The sequence below is a fragment of the Panthera tigris genome, chromosome B4, assembly GCF_018350195.1.
Source record: "Panthera tigris isolate Pti1 chromosome B4, P.tigris_Pti1_mat1.1, whole genome shotgun sequence".
NCBI lineage: Eukaryota > Metazoa > Chordata > Mammalia > Carnivora > Felidae > Panthera > Panthera tigris.
The window spans coordinates 121026600-121052251 of record NC_056666.1 but is presented as its reverse complement, the minus strand read 5'-3'; the positions used below and the strand labels follow the sequence as shown (position 1 = coordinate 121052251).

Sequence of the window (25652 nt, the reverse complement as noted above, 5' to 3'; positions counted from 1 at the left end):
CACTTCAGCCAAAACAACACGTGGGAACAGATTGCAGACAGAAGATCCAAGGTGCTTGTTCTTTTCTACTAAGTCATTAAAGAGATTGGCAGAAAAGTGAAACAATGCCTCTCTTCTCACTGTTTTTTTTATTGTTTGGGAGAGTATTATTTTCATTAAAAAAGTTATTCATGTTAACATTTTAAGATGAATTAAGTATTTTTATAGTGTTTCATTTTCAAATATGGCAAATGTGAATAGTTACAATCTATAAACAAAAGTTTTTGGGGATCCTTAATTTTTAAGTGTAAAGGGTCTGGAGAGTAAAAAGTTGGTAGAGAACCATTTCTCTCACATAGCAGTTCTTAAAACCTTAGTGTGCAGCAGAATGCCATGGAAGGCTTGAGAAGATACAGTTTCCCCCACCCCCAGAGCTTCTGCGTCTGGAGGTCTCACAGGCGCTCACAGAATTTCCATTTCTAACAAGTTCACTGGTGGTACCGAAGCTGCAGGTCTGGTGACTACGGAGAATACTACAGATTCTTGATGAAATACAATTTTCCTACTTCTTCATTTTCATTTTAGCTGATTTTCCTAAGAAAAGCTCAAAATGGATTGTCTTTTTAAAATCAAATATTTATCAACCTACTGTGCTTTATGCTGTGCTAGGTGCTGATGGTGCAGTTGCATGAATCCCTGCCCTGAAGGAGCATCCAAATTTTAGAAGGAAAAGTAGCTTTAGAAAATCCAGATATTGAGGTCAGCGGTTTTAATCAACCATTCTTGTTCTCTTTCTGAAAAATTTTGTGTATGGGTGTTAAATATTTCTCCTCCTAATTTTAGATTGCATTAAAATATAGTTTGGTTTTTATATAAGGATATTTCAAAATTGCCTAATTTTGAAGATGACAAGTAAATAGATCATATATAACATATCACATGTTCTAATACATTTTAAAATACCATAATGTTTATAGGGAGTTTTCATCATTTTGCCAGTTTCTCTGCAAGTCTTTTTAATGTTATTTGAAAAAAAATTTTTTTTAATGTTTATTTTTGAGAGAGAGAGTATGAGTGGGGAAGGGGCAGAGAGAGAGGGAGACAGGATCTAAAGCAGGTCTCTGCACTGACAACAGTGAGCCTAGTGTGGGTCTTGGAACTCATGAACTGCAAAATCATGACCTGAGCCAAAGTGGATGCTTAACCGACTGAGCGACCCAGGTGCCCCTTTTAAAAGAAAGGTCTATTCTATATGTCAGTAACAAGTGAATATGTAAATTATCTACTACTAATTATAAGGCATTAAGTCAGTCTGGGCCTAGTCTTGTCGTCTCTAAAATGTAGGTATTAGATTAAGTGTAAAATCTCTTCCAACTCTTTGGCACTAAGATACCATTTAAGTTCTGAGTTTTCATACCTACTTTATAGAATGTAGAACCAAAGGACTACATTCGTAGTATCCTTTACATGTCATAGTGCCTGTGTATTCACTTAAACCAAACTGATTAAAATAAAAGCTGTATTACTGTCACCATGGCTTTGGTTCTGAGTCACAGGTGACTTATTTAGTCTTCAACTCTAAGATAAAGGCTTTCTTTCATCTGGAAACTTAGATATAGTGGTCTTGTGGTCAGAAATAAAGACTCAAACTCATTGTGGCCATGTCTAATAGTAGAAAAACAACTGACTCACTGACCTGGGGCAGATCACACGATCTCCTTAGTTTGTTAGTTTAACACCAGAGAATTAAATTGATCTTGTAATACAAACTTATTAGAAGAGCTAGTACATGAATCCATTTTATACTTAATTATTTCCCCAAATGAACATGTATGGATATCTCTTGATTCTATTAAAAGATCTTTAATAGCAGGTGATTACTTTTACAGGATAGCTTTGGAAAGTGCAATTCTTTAAAAAAAAAAAAAAGTTTAAAAAATATGTCATCTAAGCAGTTTTTTCAAATTAATTTTTAGTCTGAGAAATTGAGAGTGAGATGACCTTGGATAATTTAGATGTGGGAATACAAGACCGACCTTCCTTCCTTCCTTCCTTCCTTCCTTCCTTCCACAAAAGACTGATTTATATGTTGAGGGAATGAACTTAGAGTTTTAATTTAGCCAATGAGTATATGTTAAATCCCATTCATGTACCAGGCCCTATTTTTAAGCATCTTGTGATGAACAAGAGAAACTCACTGACCTCATATAGAATTGGCATTTTGGGGGGGGGGGGGAGCTTTTTTTTTTTTTTAACTTAAAAATGTGAACTACAACCTGCATATAAATCATTATTTCTCAGATTTCTGGACTGGCAGCATTGGCATTACCTGGGATCTTGTTAGAAATGTGAGTTCTCAGGCCCCACTCCAGACCTAATGAGTCAGAAACTCTGGGGATGGAGCCCAGCTATCTGTTTTTACAAGCCCGAAGGTGATTCTGTTGCCTGCTAACATTTGAGAACCACTGGTATAATAAATGCGATTAAAAAACCTAGCTGAGGAAGGTTTTGTGTACTGTTACTTATGGTGAGGAGAGAGAGTCTGAAGATATGGGAAAGAGAGGAAGTAATTGAAGCAGAGCACAGAATGCATAGTACCATTTCTGCCCTAGAGATACTCCATCTAGTGGAAGATAGACATGCATAAAAACTAGTACAACATAGTATGCTAAGAGTTCCTTAGAGTACAGAGTACAATGGAAACTGTGTGGTAAGCAGTACATTCTCTTTGTGGGAGGCGAGGGAAGAGGGCAATTGGGGAAGGAGGATATTTTAGACAGTGGGAGAGGCATGTTCAAAGGTGCAAAAGCTTGCAAGTCTTACCTGCTTGGGTAAGCAATTGGAGTGTCTAGAGCACAAGGGGCACATTATGGAGGAGTTTAGATTTTATTCTGCAGACAGTGGTGAACATTAACAGGAGGGTTGGTAGATGCTCAGCTGTCACATATGCCTGAGTATGAGGTGATTCCTGATTTCCTGTGAAGCTCTGGGTCCCTGGTTCCTCTTTGACCCTCATCTTCTCTTATGCTCTACCTCTTGCTCCCCTTGTCTGTGACACACTGGCCTCTAGTTCCTTGACTGTGCCTGTTGGGTGTCTGCCTCAGAACATTTGCACATGGTGTTCCCATTCTCTGGACCATTCTTCCCCTAGTTACTCACATGGCTTGCTTCCTCTCTTTCACGTCTTTGCTGAAATGCCACCTGCCTATGAGTCATAATGAACTACTATATTATAGATCTGAAGTAGACCTGAAAGATGGGGAGGATTTGGTTAAGTTGGTAAAAGAAAGGGGAAGAGAGCTTTCAGCAGGGTTAAAACCTGAACAGAACACAAACATGAGGGTTAGGTGGGATACTCAAGAATTAGATGCCTGCCTCACTCCTTATTTTGAGGAAAAGATTAATAAGGAAAAACTTCAGCAGTATCAGGAAGGTCTGTGCTAGTGTCTCACATATATCATGGACTCATTGAACAAATACTGAGTGCCTGTATGCTGGGCACTTTTCTAATTGATTGGGTACGTTAGGGAACAAAACAAGAAGGTTTCCTGCCCTCTTGGAGCTTACATTCTGGGGGAGGGACACATACAATTACCAGTGTAGGTAACAAGTTAATTATTTAATATGTTAGAAAGGTGGTCAGTGCTATGAAGACAAGAAAATGCAGGGCAGGGTGAGGAGGGTTGGGAGGGGCTGGGCTTGGGGCAGCAGGGAATAGGAGGACTGCAGCATTAAATAGGGCTAGGTCTTCATTATGGACTGTTGGATAACTCCTTTTTGGTAATTTTGTTTTGCTTTTAATTTCTTTTCTCTGTTTGGGGGCATTTGCATTGCAACACCCTTGTTTGTCAAACTGAGCATGTAGCAGTGTAAACTGAGCTTCTGGGACCTCCTGACGGTCTTAGAAGTGGAGTGATGGCAGCTTCTTTACAGGGTGGTTGTGAGGATTAAATGATGCAGAACTGCAGAAATTATCTGCGTGAATCTTGCAGAGAAAGTTTTTTTTCAACAAGTCGTCTCCCAGCTTCAGCTTGAAGTCATGCAAGTCTGTGATACAGTTGGCTAGATTACCTTTTCATTGATTTTTTTTTTCATAATCTTTGAGTTTAAGTCCTGTTATATACTCTTATTCCTAAATGTATTGGAAAAATGCATGTAAGCTGAAGGACCTGTGGCTTTGCCCTAGGCTCTGTCTGCCCATGCCAATCGACGTGGTTTATACCTGGGTGAATGGCACAGATCTTGAACTACTGAAGGAGCTACAGCAAGTCCGAGAACAGATGGAGGAGGAGCAGAAAGCAATGAGGTAAAATGGAGTTTTAAAAAACAAAACACACTCTGGGGTGCTTGGGTGGCTCAATCATTTAAGCATCTGACTCTTGATTTCTGCTCAGATCATTATCTCATGGTTCACGAGATCAAGCCCCACATCAGGTTCCGCACTGACAGTGCAGAACCTCCTTGGGATTCTCTGTATCTCTCTGCCCCTCCACTGCATGTACCCATGCTCACCCTCCCGCCCACCCCCCGCCCAAAATAAATAGAACTTTAAAAAAAAAAAACTAACAATAATTGGAATTAAAAAGAAACAACAACACACAAAGTTCTATGAATACAAGTAACAGTGCATTTCAGAAGGGTAGGGTGATGTTCACAGTACTAATCCAAACAAAAACCTGCATCTCAAATTCGTGCCATTACAAGATTTTGTCACCCATGTGTCTGACCCTTGTTTCTTGGTACCCAGTGAGGACTCAGCCACTTTGTCAGATGGCCATTTTATGACTGTGCTATTCTAGTGATGCCTTGCTCTCTGAGGGCCTGAAAGGAAAGGAGTCTCCCACGGGTTCTTGCTTACTTAGTCTGGGTCCCATGTGTGATACCTTCATGAAATAAGGTGTTATTATGGAAAAAAGTTTCATGGTAAGACCCATTATTCCCTTGAAAATAAAACAGGCCTACAGACTTAACTTTTTTCCATTTGATAAATACAGTACAAAGTATGTTCCCTTTACCCCTTTTAATGTTAAATCATACAATATGGAATTAGAAACTGCTAATTTTTTTATATGTGGAATTTTGATCATTTTAGTTCTTTTATCTGGGAAAGGTACAATGCACTTGAATGGAGAGCCTTAAGAGCTAGAAATCTGGCTGATATAACTTCCCCTCTGATTCCTTAGCATTTTCTGAGAATTTCTCCATTTCTCCATTCATTTCTTCATTCATTTCTTCATAAATATGAAGTTGCAGGTCATTGGCCATGTTACACTGCAACAAATTTTCTCTTTCTCTTTGTGTCAGAGAATAGGATACCTTCCCAGTGCATGAAAATAACTTTGGCAGCCTGGTACCATGTTTTAGTAGTAAAATGTAAAAGCTTAAGTCAACTTTCATGGTTACTATGGGAGGTATGTGATAATAATTTTTGAGCATATTTCATTGAAACTTAAAATTTATTATGCATATTAAATGATGTAAGGATTGTATTTCCTAACCTACTAGTTAGTCCAGTGGAGTAACTAAGAAAATCATTGTTGTTAGTTACCTTTTGTTCACATTTAGGACTAGTACTAGCTCATGAATATGTAATGAAATATATTTGCTTTCATTAGAGAAATCCTTGGGAAGAACGCAACAGAACCAACCAAGAAGAGGTAAGTGTTTTGATTTTCCTCTTAGGAATAGAAGTTGAAGTGAAACTTCCAGGTTCTTGTTTTTTGTTGGATATATAGTATTTTGTGTTTATTGTTCCTGTTTAATCCCTCATCTGGTAGCTTTAGACCCCCAAATTAATTGCCTCTTTTAGATGGGAAATCTTGTAATGCCAGAGGCATAGTTGATTGAGAACTCTTGTTTGGGTTGTAGCTAACAAAAGCTTTATTGTTTCTGGATGGGTTAGGTTTTTGGATGTAAGGTTTTTCTGCTCTGCTGTTTCCATCAGTCTGTCTTGGTGTGCTGTTCTCTTGGTCCACTTAATGTGTAACTTACACCCAGTGTTTTCATTTATAGGATTTATATCCATCATTCAATTGTGTGTTCATTATATATTTCCTTATTTTTAAAAGCTGTCATAGTTGTATGTCTTATATTTAAGGACTTGGGAAGGGGATTTAGCTCAATGCCAAGAATCAGATGTGTCTATTGTGATTTGAATCCTACCAGACTCTGATAGGTCCTTAAAACAAAACTGCCTCACTGACAAGCAGAAATCTCTGTTAATGGCACTTTCTCACTTAACCATTAGTCTTAAAATAAAAGAGTTATTTTATAGAAATGATCCTGAGGAATTTTGAGATTTACAAGTACCTTCTGAATCATTTCTTTATGTTCTATATATTTATTTATAAATATACCACTGTTAAAACTGTTATTTTTAAATGACAAATAAAATTTTTAATTATTTAAAGTAAGGATGCCATGTTACAAAGGATTGAGAGGAGTGAAAAGAAGATACTTCTATGGCCCCCATTCAACAACTGTGATCATTTTATTATTCCCTTTTTGTGCATATATTTATAGTTGTAATTTGTAATCTCTGTGCAATTTTGTATCCTGCTTTAAAAATTTTATATAATCTACACAGCTATGTTCAGAAATTATCTTCATGCTTCTTACTTATTCTTACTTATCAACTTTAATTGTTGTATAATATCCCGTAAAGTAACTGTACTATAATTTACTAAATATTAGGCACTTCTGTATTTTCACTATTGTAAATAGTTTGCAATCTTATATTTGGGTCTGTGGCATTTTCTGTATGTGGGTTTGTTTTTCCTGTTTTGTTTCTCTTCTCCTACTTGGACTAGATTCCTGGAAGTGAACTACTGAGGTAGAAGCATATGTATAAGTTTTTATGGCTCTGAGTATACACACATATACTATGAAATTGCTTCTCCAGAGAGAAAATGGGAACACCCATCTGCAGTGACACCAGCAGTGTTTGAAAGGGATAGGTTTACTGGACTTGCAGTAACATTGAGTCCATTTTTTGAGCGATGCTAATTTAGTAAACAAAATGTGATAACTCTTTTTTTTTTTTTTTTTTTTTTTTTGCATTTCTTTATTAGTGCAGTTGGACAATTTTATATATCGCTTAACTAGTCATAGCTCTCTCTTTGTGAATTCTCTAGCCATGTTTTGTCCATTGTTTATTTAGGTAATATGTTTATTCTAGGCATTCCTTACATTTAGATAGAAATACCTTATACATTTATATTAGAACCTTGTCACATTTGCTGTTGTTTCCATTGGTGTCGTGTCTTTCGAACGTACTTTATTGTATTCTGATCAGAATTGATAAATTGTATCTGGTAGGATGATACTCTATTAAACAGAATTTATCTATTCCTGCTCTGCCAAATGATATAGGCTTCACTGGAATTATGAATAATCTTTAAGATGGTAGTAATGAAATGCTTAGTTTCTTGTGCACCTTTGAGTTAGTAAATTTTGGTGACAATCATATTAATAGGAGTTTGAAAGCTTGAGAGCTGTACTTGTTTAATAATTTTATGTCCTACTTGCTCTCTTTTTCTATTCTTGAGATAAAAATTCTTTGTTTATTAAAAAATTATGATTTTTTTATGGATCTAGAAAAACATCTGCAAAATTCAGTAGTACCAACAAGCTTTTTAGTGTTGATCACATTTTCACGAACGTTTGTGAGCATGTTGGTGTTTGTTTCCAGCGAGAAGCAGTTGGAATGTTTGTTGACATACTGCATTAAGGTGCCAATGCTCGTCCTGGACCCAGCCCTGCCAGCCAGCGTCACACTGAAGGACCTGCGATCTCTTTATCCTTCTTTTCATTCTGCCAGTGACGTATTCAACGTTGCAAAACCAAAAAACCCTTCCACTAATGTCTCAGTTGTTGTTTTCGACAGTACTAAGAATGGTAAGATCACCTTATGGGTATTTGAAAATCATGTTCTCATTGGCAGTTTGAATAACAAAATTCTGAATGGAACAGACATGATTCAATTTTAAAGAAGTGTCCGCTAAACTAAAAACATAACAAGAGAGGCAGAAGAGCTGCCGCTGTATTTCAGCCCTAACTTCAGAAAGGGATTTAATACATTTTACTCTGTGTAATACACTTGTCTTTCTGTGCTGTGGTCAGGACCTTAACTTTGTTATGTAGATTAACCTTATTCTCTAGCCTCTGAGTCATTGTGGAGGCTTATTATTATTATTATTATTATTACCACCATATAACTCTTCAGCAAGGTTGTTTTCTACAGTATGGACAGAACATACCTGGAACATTCTTACTTTACGTCCTGAAATAACTGGTTATACAGTTGATTTGGCCAGATAATAGAATTGAAATTGTAATTTCCGGCCTAGAACAATACCTGCATCTAGAGATCCCATCCTCCTACTTGGCCACTGCGTTGCTGAGCCCCATGCCTGTGTCTCCTCTGGTATGCTGTCTCTCATGCTTCCTCTGCACTGAGCAGAGTCTCCTTAGAGGCTCTATGTTTTTCACTTGTGTAAAATGAAAGCTGTCACATTCCCTTTATAGCATTGAGGCCTAGTCTCAAGTTCCCATTCTTTCAGTGTCATACCTCCCAGCTTAAATCTTTGGAAGTATCTTCGATGTGTTCTTGCTTTTTAATCTCCATCACCAGTATATTGACCTCACCCTATTACTTTTGCTTTCTGCAAATGATTCTCCCCTTTCTTACTCATCTCACCTCCCCCACACCAGACCCAATTTCTTCACACAGGCTCCAGTGATAGCCGCCTAGCTGCTCTGCCTACCTACCTATAAAGTTCTTCTCCAGTCTGTCCTGCACATAACTGTAAATAAATCAGAAAGCTCTGATTTTATTGGTTCGCTCCTTTTTGAAGACAATACAGTAGTATTTGTTTTTCACACGATAGAGAATCCTTTTCCCTGGTGTTCAGGACTCAGCTTTGATTGCCTTGACTCTGCCCATTGTTCCTCACATTCCAGCCCTCCAGCATCTCCTCGAGGCTGCCCTTGTCATCACACGTGGTGCTGCTCTCCTGGTCCCCTTTCCCTCCTAGCCCATCTCCTGTTCTTTCCCACCCCATCTCGAGTTCTGTCTCCATGAAGATCCCGAGCAGTGCATTCACAGTGATTCTATTTATTTTGACTTTTCTGTATCCCTGTACTTGTCACCCGACTCACAACTTAGTTGTTGGTTGTGCAGGAGTTTATGGTATTTTCGTCTAATTTTTTAATCGAGCAGAAACCTTATCACTTACCAATTTGTGTCCTGAACATTATCTAACATCACACTATCTTCCTGGTACTTAATGAGGTATTTGTAACTTGAAAGAAAATTCAAGTTTCCAAGTTAACCTTTCTAAGTATAGATATCGTCCCTTTATGCTATAGATTTGTTTCTGAACTGTTTTGTATAAAATATTTTTGTTTTTAAGTTACAGTTTAAATATATAGGGAAAGTAAAGGGATAATCTTGGACAAATTATAGCAAATTAATCTGTTTTCTTGTTTGGCTAAATTCAGCTTTGTTATGTACGTATGTATATATGTATGTATGTATGTATTTCATTTTGAGAGAGAGAGAGTGTGGGAGGGACAGCGAGGGAGGGAGATGGAGAGAGAATCCCAAGCAGGCTCCACACTGGCAGCACGGAGCCTGATGCGGGGCTTGAACTCATGAACTGTGAGATCATGACCTGAGCCGAAATCAGATTCTCAACCAACCGACTGAGCTACCCAGTCACCCCTAGCTTTGTTCTTTAAGTAACTATAGTTAAGGTGCTCTGATAACATTCCATCTGAAGAGAAAAAGGAATGACATTATGTTAAGAATCATAATAATTCAGTTATAATATCTATGGAGAGAATCTTGGGTTTTTCCCCTGCGAATTTTATAACATGGTAAAGACTTAAGAGGTTGTAAATTTTGATATAAATAAAATCTGTATTAAACTAGAGTCTTCTAAACATTGTTTTTGAATTCCCACCTGGGTTTCTGTTTGCCTGCCCTACTTACTCATTTGTTGAGTAAAGATTTGTTGGGCCATTGCGGTTGTTCCAGGAAAAAGGGAAATGGCAGAGAACAAAAAAGACACATCCCTACCTTCACGGAGCTCATATTTCTAGTGCGCCGTAGACACATTCTTTATCCTCAATTATCTAGATGAAGGATTGCCAAATTCTTTCTTAAAGGATCAGATAATAAACATTTTGGGCTTTATGGGCCAAGAGGCAAAATGGAGGATATTATGTAGGCATTTATATAAGTATTTAACATTTAGCCTTGTTAAGATGTCAAAACTGTCCTTCACTTGGGGCTGTACTAAAACAGGCAGTGGTTAAGTTTTGGCCATGGAATGCCGACCCTGATCTCGATAAAACATTTGTTCCACATTTGATGTTCCATTTATCTCATTTAACCTCTTTTCAGTTAATTATCAAAAACTGTTGACTTTTTTTCTCTTTATGAAATACGTCATTTCTGCCCCTCCGATGACTCTGCTACCCTATCGAGTGGACAGTACTTCAACAACCACACAGTCTAGCCCTGTAGCCTGGGCCTGGGTTTCCTCAGCAAAGTGGTGTTTCCAGTTAAGCTTACTCCCTTTGATCTAGAGGAATTGAATTTTCTCCTGTGATAGATCACTTTACCTCTTGACTACACTGACCTTTACAAGGAATTATAAAGTGTTTCCTTGTAGCTTTCTCATGCTGGTTAAACTTGTACCCTTTGGAATCTTACAGAACTAATGTAATATACTCCCTTTCCCATGTGACATTTCTTTTCATTCTTACTCCTTTAGCTGTCTCTTTGGGGCTTGTGTTCTAGTTTGTTCTTCTCAGAATGAGCTTTAGTTTCTGTTACTTTTATAGTGTGTCAAGTAGAATAGAACCTTTTTTTTTCACTGTGGTTCAGTCTGCAAAGAGAGTGGGTCTGTTCATTCAGTAAGTATTTATTATTGAGTGCATACTCTGTGCCAGGTACTTTTCTCAGTGCTGAAAATGCAGCAGTGAAGAGAGAGACAAAAATCTTTGCCCTCATTGAGTTTACCTCTTGGCAGAAGGAGACAGACAAATACAGCATACAAATAAATTATATAGTTTGTAGGAGACAACTGGTGTACAGAAAAATTGAGCAGGGGAAATCGAGTGATAGGGGCAGACTCACTGAGAAGGTGATTTTTGAGTGAAAATTTAAAGTAGGTGGGAGGACCAGCAACATGAATATATGGGGAAGGAGTGATTCACTTAAGTGGAATAGCACTGCAAAGTCCCTGAGGCAGGAGTGTGTCTGGCGGGGAGGCTGGTGTGGCTGGAATAGGGTGAACAAGGGAGAGGGGCAAGAGATAAGCCTAGAGAAGTAATGGGGAACATAGGGGGTCTGCCCTGGCAGCCATGGTGAGGACTTTGGCTTTAACTCAGAGTGCAGTGAGCAGTCATTAGAGGGTTTGAGTACAGGAGTGATATGATCTGACTGATGTTCCAAAAGGAGCAGTCTGGCTGCTGTGGTGGGAATAAACTGAGGAGAGGCAAAGATAGAATCATTCAGGCAAGATTCAGGCAAGAGGGAAGGTGACTTGGATCAGAGTAGTGGAGAGAACAGGTTGGATTGAAGGTCAATCTAACAGGATTTCCTGATGGGTTCATGGTGGGGAATAGAGCCCCGCTTTCGGTGAGCCCCAGTTCCTTCTCTCTCTCTCTCTCTCTCTCTCTCTCTCTCTCTCTCTCTCTCTCTCTCCCCCCCCCCTCTCTCTCTCTCCCCCTCTCTCCCTCTGACCTTCATGGAACACTCTCTCTCTCTCTCTCTCTCTCTCTCTCTCTCTCCCTCCCTCCCCTCCCTCACTCAGCACCCTCTGTCTATTAAATAAATGAGTGAGTAAATTAAGCAAGCAAGCAAGCACAGAATTACAGTAGAAATTCAGTATGGCCACAGCACATTGTTGACTCTTACTGAACTTGCCCTGGACTAAAACACCTGTCTTTCTAAAGAAACAATCCATGCTAATGCTCCAATACTTCTTAATTTATGCTCGTGTAGTTGGTTTTTGGTACCAGCTTAAAGGTCTTAACCTTTGTAGCAGATTTCATTTTGTTAGGTCTGACTCATTGCTCCAAATAAGAACTTTGGGGAACCCCTAGTATGTTATCCAGGATAATCACTTCTCTGTTGGCTTTATGTAAATCCACACATTTCATAGAAGCATGCCTTCTATGTCTTCCAAAACCTTGAAAGACTGTTGAACAACACAAACCTATGGCACGATCTTCGAAACCTCTCTCTAGGTTAATTGTGGCTTTATAATTTCAGTTTTCAGTCAGAATTGGTTATAATCCACTGAACTTAGGATCTAGGCTAAGTGTCTGTTATGTCCATAGAGATGACGTGAGATGTCATTAGCTACCTTGCTGAAATTGTGCACAGATGACATACCACATCTGTCAGAGTTCTCTGATCTGCCAGCATAGGAGAGAGACAGAAAGAGACAGGTGCATATCTGATAAATTTATTTGTTATGAACTCATAATTCTTAGTGCTCAGTGCTTCCTTTAAAGATTAACAGTATACTGCAAAGGCTTTGCTTTTTTTCATTGCTCACCAGTTCTATTTTTATGGTACCTCTGAAACTCTTTCCCAGGATCGACAGCCATCTTGACAGGCCAGACCCTGCTTTCCGTGCCCATTTTGAAGATGACAGCCTTCTGACCTCTCCTATTTAACAAGATCCTTGGGATCTCCAGATGACAGCAGCAAGCAGATGATCTCATTTGTCCCCATCACTTTCGAACCCTCTCCCAGTTGGGCTGTGTCATCGCCCCTCTGCACCCTCCAACTTAATCTGCTCTTTTCGGCCTTACCTGATGAATTTTAGGAATTCATTGTCACCCTTGAGGGAACCCTAGGACCTACAGTGGTTCCCTGCTGTTAATCATAATGCCATTGGCCTGGCTTTCAAGGGCCTTTCTTCTGGTTACCCCTTTTTCCTAGTACCCACCACTCCCAAATGTTTTACTTGTGCCAAATAATTCTTTTTTTTTTTTTTTTTTATTAAATATGTCGATGTTTGCTCCTACATCTGCGATTCTCTCAATCTGTCATCTTCATGTTTCTGCTGCCTGTATGAATCTCTTCTACAGCACTGCAAAATTTAGCATTTAATTGCACACTGGTATTACATCATTCCCCTTTTGTTGGATGGGTTAATTTTGTTTCCCCCAGCTACCTGTTTTTGAGACCATATAACAATCTGCTATACAGTCTCAAAATGCTTTGTAGTGTCCTGGCAGATATCATAGTAGTATTCATTAAGAATGTGCTTGCTTATTGTATTCTTTATTGTAGTTGAAGATGCCCAGAATGGAATGTTTAAAGGAAACAGCAAACAGACAGTTTGGAGGGGCTATTTGGTATGTTATTTTAAATCAATTGTATTTATACAGTAGGTTAGAATAAAAGTATAAGTAATAAAGCTGTTTTACCTTGAGAGGCTTTTTGATACTTTTCCTCTCAGCCTAGCTTACAAGTATTAATGAGTGCCAATTTAAGTAACTGTAATGTTCTGATTTTGAAGCTGGTTGATAGATGTAGTAAATCTTTACTAGTTTTCCCAGCTGTAAGTTTTTACCAGCCATATGGTGTGGAAAGTGAGTTGTGTTTTTCCCTCTCTTATTTTAGACCACGGATAAAGAAGTCCCTGGGTTAGTGCTAATGCAAGATTTGGCTTTCCTGAGTGGATTTCCACTGACATTCAAGGAAACAAATCAACTAAAAACAAAATTGCCAGAAAATCTTTCTTCTAAAATAAAACTGGTAAGAGCATAGGAACTGAGCAGTGAGTATAACATATTTCATGTAATGCCCGACTGTTCTCTGTGGTCCATTTGAATTCTAGCATAGCTGATAGTCATAAGCAGAGCAGGTCTCTATTCTGCCACAGTGTTGTCTTTCTTTATGGAAGATCCTTACCCTTTTCTTTTTATTTGGGCAAAAGTCGAAGAGTCTTACTTGGTTTACTGGATTCCCAGACAGAAACATGATTCATTTGTTTAACAAATGAGCTCCTACTGTGTCTCAGGTGCTGTTACACCTGCTGAGAGTATAGCAGTAGACAAAACAGACAAAAGCCCTGGTGGAGCTGACAGTGCAAGGAAATGGAAGCACAGGGGAGGGAGTAGGGGAGGTCAAACTCACAGTAAGTAGACAGGGACTGCAGCCTGAGCCTTTATTAAGAGCCTTCACTCATAGAGGAAGGATGCGTCAGATACTTGGAATTTTGATAACGTGAAAGCCTTCTTCACTAATAGCTAATTGAGCCACCAACGTATTTAGAACTTGTACCTATTAACTCCATATGTTTTTGTTTTTTTTCTAAAGTTTTTTTTAACATGTATTCATTTTTTTTTCAACGTTTTTTTTTTTTTTTTTTTTTTGGGACAGAGAGAGACAGAGCATGAACGGGGGAGGGGCAGAGAGAGAGGGAGACACAGAATCGGAAACAGGCTCCGAGCCATCAGCCCAGAGCCTGATGCGGGGCTCGAACTCACAGACCGCGAGATCGTGACCTGGCTGAAGTCGGACGCTTAACCGACTGCGCCACCCAGGCGCCCCAACATGTATTCATTTTTGAGAGAGAGAGAGTGTGAGTCGGGGAGGAGCAGAGAGACACAGAATCCGAAGCAGGCTCCAGGCTCTGAGTTGTCAGCACAGAGCCCAACATGGTGCTCGAACCCACAGACCGCAAGATCATGACCTGAGCCAAAGTTGGATGCTCAACTGACTGAGCCACCCAGGCACCCCTAACTCTTAATGCTTTGATGCCATTTCTTAGGGTTGACTCTGGAGGCTGACCCAAGACATGCCTTTTCCTTAACATTTATTGTTTTCAAGCCACTTGCTCTATTGTGTGGGTGTTCTTTCCTTTTGACCTTATGTCAAGACGCCTGCGGTTCTGTCAGAAACATTCCGGGTTATGAAACATGAATGCCTTTTTCTTAGAACAGAAGGCATAAAGTTCTGGGCTCAGAAATTTTTAGGGTCTGGTTTTCTTGATTTTGCAAGGAAACATTCTTTAAATTCTGCCACGGTCAGGTTCCTGATTCTTACTTCCTTCTATTGATGTCGTTTAACAATTTAGAGGTGAAAGGGTAGAGATGAGGAAGCAATGGTGGGGGAGAGCAGTGATTGGAGAGTTCTTGAGTTCCTGTCTTGACCATATTTTTTATACTCTGCCCCACTCCTAAAGTTCCCTTTAACTTCTTTTCTCCATAAATGTACCACTGTTTTAAGATATACTACATCACCTCTGTAAGTGCGATGGTAATAGAATGATATTTATATTCTTTCTTTTTTTCATATTTTCCTGTTTTTTTTATGGTACCTGGAAATATGGTAGTGTGCAGCTAGATCAGGGTTGAATTATTACTGATCTTCAGTTATTTAAAAATAGATATTCCTCCTTCCTATAAGTTTTTTTGTTTGTTTAAATTGAAAAAGTTTGACGTAACACTATGTAAATTTAAGGTGTACAACATGTTACTTTTTTTTTTAATGTTTATTTTGAGAGAGAATGAGCGAGCAGGAGAGAGGCAGAGAGAGAGGAAGAGAGACTCCCAGGCAGGCTTCACGCTGTTAGCAAAGAGCCTGATGCAGGGCCCAATCTCACAAACTGTGAGATCATGCATGACCTGAGCTGAAACCAAGAATCGTCTGCTTAACCGACTGAGCCACCCAGGTGCCCCTATGATATGTTACTTTAAATACATTTATGTATTGTAATATGATTGCCATGGTAGCAGTATTTATCACTACATAATTATAGCACAGTATTGTCTATATTGATTATACTGTGTATTAGCTCTCTCTGGCTTATTTATTACTCATTGCAAAGTTTGTGTTTTAAAACATCGGTCTTATTCCCCAGTCCCCCATCCCCTGGTAAATACCATTTTACTCTGTTTTTTATGAGTTTGACTTTTTTGGACTCCACATATAATTTGTCTTTCTCTGACTTGCCTCACTTATTAGTGTAATGTACTAAGCATTAGGTCCATCTATGTTGTAACAGATAGCAGGATATCCTCCCCTCTCACGGCCAAATGGAATATTACTATATTCCATTATGTATATATGCTACATCTTTTTTTTTTTTTTTTTAATCTGTTCACCTGTTGATGGGCATTTTGGTTGTTTCCATATCGTGGCTATTGTGAATAATGCTGTAATAAACATGGGAGTGCAGATGTCTCTTCAAAATCCTGTTTTCATTTCCTTTGGCTATATGCCCAGAAGTGGAATTGCTGCATCATATGGTAGGTTTATTTTTAATTTTTTAAGGAACCTCCATATTGTTTTCCATAGTGGTTGGACCAATTTACATTTCCACCAACAGTGGACAAGGGTTCCATTTTCTCCACGTCCTTGCCAGCACTTGTTGTCTCTTGACTTCTTGATAGTAGCCATTCTGACAGGTATGAGGTGGTATCTCATTATGGTTTTGATTTGTATTTCCTTGATGATGAGTGATGCTGAACATCTTTTCATGTCTGCTGGCCACTTTAATGTTCTCTTTCAAAAAATGTCTACTTAGTTCTGCTCATTCTAATTTATTATTTATTTATTTCTCCTTTTTAAATTGGATTTTGTTGTTGTTAAGCTGCATGAGGTCTTTATATTTTGGATATTAACCCCATTATCTAATATATGGTTTGCAAAAATTTCCTCCCATTCTTTAGGTTTTCCTTTCATTTTGTTAATTGTTTCTCTTGCTGTGCAGAAGTTGTTGAGTTTGATGTAGTCTCATTTATTGATTTTTTATTTTGTTGTTTGTGCTTTTGGCATCACGTCCAGAAACTCATTGCCAAGATTGCTATGGAGGAGATCCTTCCCTTTGTTTTCTTCTACGAGTTTTATGGTATCAAGTCTTATGTTTAAGTCTCTGATCATTTGTAGCCAATTTATGTGAGTGGTGGGAAGGAGGGATCCCTCTTTTCACTGTTCTGCATGTGTTTTTCTCCCATCACTTATTTTTCATACTGATTTGGACAGATAAAAGCATAGATTAGCATTCGTTTCCCCCAATGTTTATTTAGCTTCTTGGCTTCCAAGCTATTGGTTCGAGAATTATAGACACGTGTAGCTGTACTTCTGACTGTTAGCTCAACTTCCTTATGCAGAAAGAATGACATTCTTGAATCTGTTTATATGATTCCAACTGTAATACATTTTTAAAGGAAAGAAGGTTCATGATACATCTCCATCCTCCACTCGGGTTTGACCACCCCACTGCTCTTTGGCTGCTGCAGGTGCTCACCAGTGCTGATGGCTTTTGGTGCGTCTGTTGGTGGATGGGTGTGTGCCACCAAAGAATGCCAATCCTAGTAGCAGTTAACCCTTCAGCAAACTACTTTGGGTATGGAGTGGTGTGTGCAGGTAGAAGTAGGGCGGGGGAGTACCTTGAATTGGACGAGGAGTACCAGCAAGCTCTGTGCTCTGTGCATGATGATACCCCCTTCCACCATTCATTCACCCAGCTGGAGCTTTATTTGGACTCCCAGACTTGTCTTTGTGGAGGCTATCACCCCCTCTGAGGGTCAGGCTGAGTACCCACAACATTCATTACAGGTCATTTTCCTGATGCCAACACCTGCAATCAATTTCAGGGATTAGAACTTCTGGTTTTTGGAGGCTAAAGAGAAAATGACCAAGGGGAACAAGAGGAGTGTATCAGCAGTTGAGGCCAATTCTTCGAGTGACTGTTTTTCTGTAGGTTCCTCTTCCTGGTTTTATTATGAATACCTTGAGAATGAAGTTTCCTGTCACTGGGTTCCTGTCACTCCATTTAGAGTGTGAGCTTTTAGTAAATGTCTGCTGTGTGCCAGGGAGTGTGCTAAGGATCACTGAGTGAATAAAAGCATTTAAGTAATTTTTGGGGGTGATCACTTCCAAGTAAGTGTTTATACAGTGTTGTAGGAACACCTGGGCTTTAGTTGTACTGGGGCAAGGAAGGCTTTGCAGAATAGAAGGAATCTTAGCTGGGCCCTGAACACAGCAGCCGTTCTCCTGGCAGAGAAGGGAGGGGGAAAGACCATTCCAACAGTAGGGAACAGCTTGAGCAAAGGACTGGAGGCCTATAAGTCAATGGTTTCCTGAAAACCAAGGCAGCTGGTTCCTGGAGGCTAGAAACCAGGCAGGGATTTTGCTGGTGCTGAGAAAGGGGAAAAGAGATTGAGGCCAGATTGAGAAAGATCTCCTGTTAAGGTGCCTGAACTTTATCCTGGAGACAGGGGGCAACCAGGAGCACTTAATCTGTTTCTAAGGAATGTAATAGGTGAAGGTATGGTAGGCAGAGATTAAGCAAGATGAGGCTGTGCAAAAAACCAGTTCAGCCACTGTGGCTATAGCCCGGCAAGATGTTCAGGTTCAGCAAGTGCCTTGGCAATGGTGCCAGTGATGAGAATGGTTCCAAAAACATCTGCAAGAAGTCCTCAGCATGACCTAGTGACTTATTAGCCATTGGTGAGAGGGAAGGAAAAATGAAAGGGGAAGTGGATGTTACTAGTGAAGATGGAAGTGATGGCTTTAACCACATTTGGAGCCTCCATGGGAGAAGCAAGTTTTTTGGAAAGGAAATCCAGAGCTTAGCTTAGGGCGTGTTATGTTAGAGGTGCTTTGTGGCATGTGGGAGAAAAGGGCTGTTAGACACTGGACTTCAGGACCTGAACGAGCTGGACCGTTTTGCCCTCCCAGGGTCCTCCAGGAGGACTTGAGGTAGGCCTGTGGCCTCCGAGCACCCAGGGCTCGGTTATGTCCTTTAGACCCTGCCTGGGCACGAGTGCCCAGGACAGGCACTGCCTGTTCACTTGTGTACCCCTCATGATTACCACAGGGCCTGGCACCTAGGGGGCCACTCCAGAAATGCTTGTGGAAGGCATGAGCAAGAAGAAATGCTGTGACTGAGAACATACCTGCCGTGTACCATGGCCTGGAATATAAAGGGAAATGTTTGAGCAGTGTGATTATTCTAAGAAGTCACTTTGGGTTTTGGTACCATAGTCATATACGTACAACTTTGCATTTATCGTTCTGTTTAGAGCAAACCCAGAATCTCCTCACTCCCGAGGAGGGAAAGTAGGGTTGAGTGTAGTTGCAGTTGCAGAACAATAGATTTGAATTCATTGAAACTCTTATGTGGCCTATAGTTTTACAAATAAGTCTTTTCTATTAAAAGCTTTCTAGTTTGATGTCATTAATAACCCTTTATCTGTAGAATTTTTGTACATGATGGACACAGAATTCACCTTTTGGGAAAGGAGATTATCCTTTGGTCTTTATTTTTAGCTCACTCTAAATCATTCTGTATTTTCAGTCATTTTTACTCATAGTGGAGTTTTCACTTGTTTTTTGATTTTTCGTTCACTTCTTTAACATATGTTAGAGCATGTGGAAGAATCTTCCCAGAGCTCTCAAGTACATTCTACCATTTGGTTTATGCTTCAGTGCTACTGGTTGCTGAGTGAGTGTGCAAAAGAAGTAGAGAACATGGACTTATCTTCAAGCTACTTAGAGTCATGTTTTGGAGACAGTATGTGTGCATGTGAAGTATTCAAGCAGCAAGACAAGACAGTGTGATATTAGGTATCGAGCAGAGTAGCAGAGGCTTCGGGTTGGCATTTAGAGTCAGGAAAGGTCTATGTGGATTAGAGACATGAGAGAAGTTTTCAAAGACTAAGAGCCTGTACAGATCCTTGAAGGCTGACCAGGGTGTTTGTTCCGACAGCAAGGACAGTGCGGGTGGGGGTGAGAACACCATATTGTCCTACTTGGACTCTGTTCCCTCAAACCTCTATTCAAGGCACATTCAAGGTAACAGTAAATTATTGTAATACTGCATTGATGCTCATTTTAGTGACTTCCCTGAAATTACCTTATGCACCTGCTCTTTTAAAGGATAGTACCCTTTGGCCTGTTTTATTCCTAAAGTAGGCACTTCAGTAGATTAAACAAACAACTCTGGAACTGATTTTAGTTTTAGAAAATTCTTGAGTTGTCTAATTACTGGAATGAGTTTATTTTTCATTTATATTAGTTGGCATGTTTTTCCCCTAACCTTATGCCACCATGTATAGGTATATCGATCCATTATCCTAGATAATGCTATAGTAAACAAACATCCTGAAATCTCTGGCTTAAAAATAACAAACCTTTATTTCTCCATCAGGTTAAAAGAAATGTCTGTTGTGGGTCTGCGGTGGGTGGGTGTAGAAGTTGTTCTCTCTTTGAGAAACTTATAATTTAAAGAACTTAGATGAAATGATAATTTCACATAAGAAGCTATATATGGAGGCAGTTGCCCATAGTTGCCCAAACTAGGAACTCCAGCCTTGGGCACTTACTACACCCACTTTTCCTTACCACCTCCTGTCTCCCTGCAGAAGTAATTAAGTGTCCAGGATTAGGGTGCCACCTAGTGGCTATCAGAGGATACTTCCTCCCCAACTTTTTCACCACTCACAACTTGATGGCAGCAGAAAAGCTTGTTTCAACATGTAAATAGTTCCTGAAGCTCTTTACCTTTCATCTTTCTAATTAGGAAAATGTCTATGAAATTTCAGAATGGTTTCTCAGACTACAGTCATTTCGGATAAAGAGATTAAGATAAGGATATTTACCCAATGTTAAAACACTACATTTATAAACATTTGGTGATTTTATATTCCAGGGAGCCCTCAGAGGTGCTGTGGGAGGCAGTGAGGGAGGGAGGGGTGAAGCAGGGGAGGCTGGGGTGGGCAGTGAGACTCAGTAGATGTCCGGATAGAAGAATATCTGCCCTGCCTCCTACCTGTCCCACCACATAGCAAGGTAGGATATGACAGCAGTGGGAGCTGACCTTCGGTGAGTGCTTAGTATATGCCAGGTGCCATTAGCGTGGAAGAAGGTAATCTGTCAGAAGACAGTATCCACTTGTGCATGGACATGCCCATACACCCACACACAATTTGTGTTAAGGGGAAAAATATAAATGAAATTCTAACTTTAACTTCTAGTTTTTGGCATAAATAAGCTGATGAAACATTGAAAGATGAGGTAAATACAGTCATGTGGCATATACAAGAGTTCAAAATGAGCCCATAATGATTTATGTTTGCTCTGTTTTATAAAGTAAGAAAGGATGTCATAAATTAAGGAACTGGCCCTGTTAGAAGAGTCAGTTGGGCAGAAGGTTTTGCTTTCCAAGATTAGTAGTTTCCAATCCTCCGTACCCTTTAAGGTCTGAAAGCCTCTTTTCATAGGAAATTGAATGCTACAGAGTTAGAACATGAAACAGCTCAAGGGTGGTGTGGACTCTGGTAGTGGTGGGAAAGCCTGTTTGTGAAACATGTTGATGTTTGTGATGTTCCCTTAGACATGATTTCTTTGAAAGCTTTGCCCCCAAAAGCGCTTTTCGTATGGAAGTCCTACAGTCAGTCCTGTCAAAGGTACTCCTCTTAAATGTGGGGCACAGAAGCCGATTGGAGACCCTGCTAACAGGCGTGCTCTCTGCCAGTCTGGGCAGTTACTTTGCAGGTTTCTCCCAGTAGAAGCAGATTGGTAACATTCTAGAACAAAGGTCACAATTGGTGACCAGTTGTGTTTTGTTTGAGAGCATGACCATCAAAAACATTCGAGTCAGCATTGAAAAATGGGGAGATTTCTTACAACACTCGGGGATCCTGGTGTCTCAGGATCTGGCCGCATTTGTCAATGTTGAGCAGTGGCTGCAGCTTGTGGATGGCCCTGAAATGTCCCATTTCCCACAACTTCACCACTCGCTCTGCTTTACATGCCTGGTCTCTTCCGTTCACTTGGGAAGTGTGTCTGGCCTCTTCAGGTCTTCTTTTGGTGATAATAGCCTTACTAGTTCATAATCTATATAAAGAGATACATTTAATCTTTAAATATATATACAATATGTTTAAGTATGCATCATACACTATGTATATATTTAAACATTAAAGATCAAACTGGGATCAAACGTGTCTCTTCTTTGAGGTTGAGTTTTTCTCTGGGTAACCCTTCTGTTATTTTACAGTTGCAATTGTATTCAGAGGCCAGTGTAGCACTTCTGAAACTGAATAACCCCAAAGACTTCCAAGAACTGAATAAGCAGACCAAGAAGAACATGACCATTGAGGGAAAAGAACTGACTATAAGTCCTGCCTATTTATTGTGGGACCTGAGTGCCATCAGCCAGGTAAGGCATGAACCTGGATCAAGGGTTTAGATTGTTAAAGATTTGTAAGTCATTATATTAGAAGGAAGAGGATTTCCAGAGAGAGGAGTTGATTGGAACTTTTCTAATTTTCCAATCACTGCCATTGGTTAACATTAACCGAAGTGACCTAGAATCAGATCCGAGAAACTTCTCTCTTTAGAAAGTGCAAAAGGGGGCAACTGGGTAGCTCAGTTGGTTAAGTGTCCAACTCTTGATTTCAGCTCAGATCATGAGCTCATGGGTTTGTGAGATTGGGATTCTCTCTTTCTGTGCCCCCACTCATGCACACGCTTGCTAGCTCTCTTAGAATAAACAAACTTAAAAAAAATTAAAAAGTACAAAAAAAAGTTGGGTACGTATGTATGTATTTATTTATTTATTTAGAGGTGGGGAGGGGCGGAGAGAGAGAGAATCCCAAGCAGGTTCCACACTCCTGGCGGAGCTTGATGTGTGGCTTGGTCCCATGACCTGAGCTGAAATTAAGAGTTTGATGCTCAACCAAATGAGCCACCCAGGCACCCTTGTGTTGTTGTTTTAAATATGCCAAGTGTTTCGCATTTTTTTGTAATGTTCAAATGTAGGGCTTGGTCTTTAAAAGTCTGCCAGAGCCTGAGAGCAGATTGGGCAGAGGGATAGCCAGGAGGAGAAGGTATGACTTAAGTGGTATTTTACATCTTCACGTGTGAAATGGTTTTCTCAGTCTAAGCAGGATGAAGATGTTTCTGCCAGCCGTTTTGAAGATAATGAAGAGCTGAGATACTCCCTGCGATCCATTGAGAGGCATGCTCCGTGGGTTCGGAATATTTTCATTGTCACCAATGGGCAGATTCCCTCTTGGCTGAACCTTGATAATCCTCGAGTGACAATAGTCACACACCAGGTCCATGACTTTCCATGTATCACAAGGCTGTGGTTTTTCTGTTGCTCACTGCACCTTTACCTATCCCTCATTTCATTCCCCGTACCCTCCCCCTCCCCACCTGCATCCCCTTCATTTTTCTTCTCATCTCCCTTCCTTCCTCCCATAACCAAAACCAAAACAAAACGATTCTTATCCGCCCTCTTTTTCTCTTGCCTTTTTATGTTGTCATTTGCTTAAAAGGATGTTTTTCGAAATTTGAGCCACTTGCCTACCTTTAGTTCACCTGCTATTGAAAGCCACATTCATCGCATCGAAGGGCTGTCCCAGAAGTTTATTTATCTGAACGACGATGTCATGTTTGGGAAGGATGTGTGGCCAGATGATTTTTATAGTCACTCCAAAGGTCAGAAGGTGAGTGCCTAAGAGGAAGGGATGCCTAGCTTAGAAGTCACTTAGAAGTTATAAACAGTAGGTCAGGACATCGAGTATGCGTACTACTGTATTCAGTTTTGAGTGCTAAGCTCAGGAGAGTTAATAATTTGGGAGTACAAAAACTGTTCCCTAGTAGTTTTTTACTTTTCTGCCCTGTCAGACACCTAGAACCCTCGTTCTAAATTATTCTATTACAATAACAGCAGAAAAAAGTAAAGTCACTATGAAATATGAAATCGTGGTTAGAACATCAGCAAAATGGCCAGGATAAAAGTGAGCTCACTTTTCTGCTTACAGCCGTGGATAAAATTTCATTTAAGGCAGTGGTCTCACTCTGGCTTTGAGAGGCATGATGGGGAAGTGGCTTTGAGCACAGAGCCTGGAGCAACGGTTGAGGACCGTCCTGGGCCAGTGACTAGATGTGGGTTTCCTGTCTGCAAAGTGCGGAAGCTAGAAGTACCCCTGTGGCGCTGTTGGAGGGAATCAGTGATGAGTTGGAGACTTAGTCATAAGCTTTTAAGTGCCAGAACCCTGCAGGTGGAAGTGCTAACTGCACAGAGCTACTTTCCTGTTGCTGTTTATGCTGCCCCAGAGTGCTCATCCTCTCCTCCCCTGTTCACTTGCCTCCTCTGTGTTTGTGGGGCTGCCACGCTGAGCTGCGGCTCGGCAGTGGAGACGTACAGAATCGGGGCCTTGAACGGCGATTTCCGTGCCGGCAGGTATGCCCTGGTGCGAAGAGTGGGAGTTCAGGAGGCTGAAATCCGGACCAGAGACTAATTCCCATCTGAATTGAAGTGAACTTTGAGAACAAATAGGAGTTAACTAGATGAAGAAAGACACTCCAAGTAGATGGAGCACGCAGAGGCATGGAGCGCATTTTTTAAAAAATTAATTTAATTTAAAAAGTAACCTTGTGGGGCGCCTGAGTGGCTCAGTCGGTTAAGTGTCTGATTTCAGCTCAGGTCATGATCTCACCACTCATGAGTTCGAGCCCCGTGTGGGGCTCTGTGCTGACGGCTTAGAGCCTGGAGCTTGCTTCTGATTCTGTGTCTTCCTCTCTCTCTGCCCCTCCCCTGCTCATGCTCTGTCTTTATCTCCCAAAAATAAACATTGAAAAAAAATAAAAAAATAAAATAAAATAATAAGGGCGCCTAGGTGGCTCAGCCAGTTAAGTGTCTGACTTCAGCCCAGGTCATGATCTCACAGTTTGTGAGTTCGAGCCCCGTGTCAGGCTCTATGCTGACAGCTCAGGGCCTGGAGCCTGCTTCGGATTCTGTGTTGTCTTCTGTCTTTGCCCCTCCCATGCTCATGGTCTGTCTCTCTGTCTCTCAATAATAAATAAACATTAAAAAAAAAAAAAAAAAGCAACCTTGTACCTTGTCACTCATTTTGAAAGCAGGTGAGTTCACAACTCAGAACACTGTGCTGATAATGTATCACAGGACCTTATGCACAGACGTAAGGATATTGAGAGTTCATCTGCTGCTTTTCTCAGCCTTGGGACAAGATTATACATAAACACATTTGGGAGTTAATGACAGTTGTTAACAGAAAAGCAGTGACTTGTATGATATACTTTCCACCTGCTTTGGCACGTTTTTTATTCACATTCAAGCCTGACATGTTGCTATTTTATTTCAAAATACATTGTAAGACCATGTGAAAAACTAACCCATGAATTGAGTCCTTGTCTGCTTTCCTTGAGTAATGGAAAAGAGTAAATGTACTTAGTAAGAATCATCAACAGAGCAGGAGGACTTTGCAAACTGTTGCAGGTACCTGCAGACTTAATGCAATATATGCCACATGGATGCAGACAGCCCAGGGAAAATTGTAACCTTTTCTAGAGGCTCACTCAATTTCTTTTCTTTTTTTTCCTTTTCTTCTTCTGTTTTTAAAAAGGAATCCTACTTTGAGATTGGAAAGTGTCAGAAACCATTTTCTTTCTGGCTTTGTCCTAGGTTTATTTGACATGGCCTGTGCCAAACTGTGCTGAGGGCTGCCCAGGTTCCTGGATCAAAGATGGCTATTGTGACAAGGCTTGTAATAATTCAGCCTGTGATTGGGATGGTGGTGACTGCTCCGGTAAGGGTGTGTTCACATGTAATTTGTTCATGTTTATGGACTTTTTTCATTCTTCTTTTTTTTTTAAC

At 40.2% G+C, this 25652-nt stretch overlaps 1 protein-coding gene across 4 annotated transcripts in view; it reads left to right on the top strand.

Moving 5' to 3' along the window:
* Positions 1-25652, top strand: part of GNPTAB (N-acetylglucosamine-1-phosphate transferase subunits alpha and beta) — a 72745-nt gene that overhangs the window by 26957 nt on the left and 20136 nt on the right. For 2 of the 4 annotated variants that reach the window (XM_042993013.1, XM_042993014.1), the window contains exons 3-11: positions 4166-4285; positions 5595-5636; positions 7670-7875; positions 13298-13362; positions 13631-13765; positions 22023-22184; positions 22906-23085; positions 23308-23478; positions 25461-25584. In XM_042993013.1, coding sequence (XP_042848947.1) covers positions 4166-4285; positions 5595-5636; positions 7670-7875; positions 13298-13362; positions 13631-13765; positions 22023-22184; positions 22906-23085; positions 23308-23478; positions 25461-25584 — 1205 coding nt within the window. Of the gene's footprint in view, positions 1-4165; positions 4286-5594; positions 5637-7669; positions 7876-13297; positions 13363-13630; positions 13766-20946; positions 21833-22022; positions 22185-22905; positions 23086-23307; positions 23479-25460; positions 25585-25652 lie in introns of those variants that run through there. The other 2 variants (XM_042993015.1, XM_042993016.1) reach the window with 2 other exon arrangements.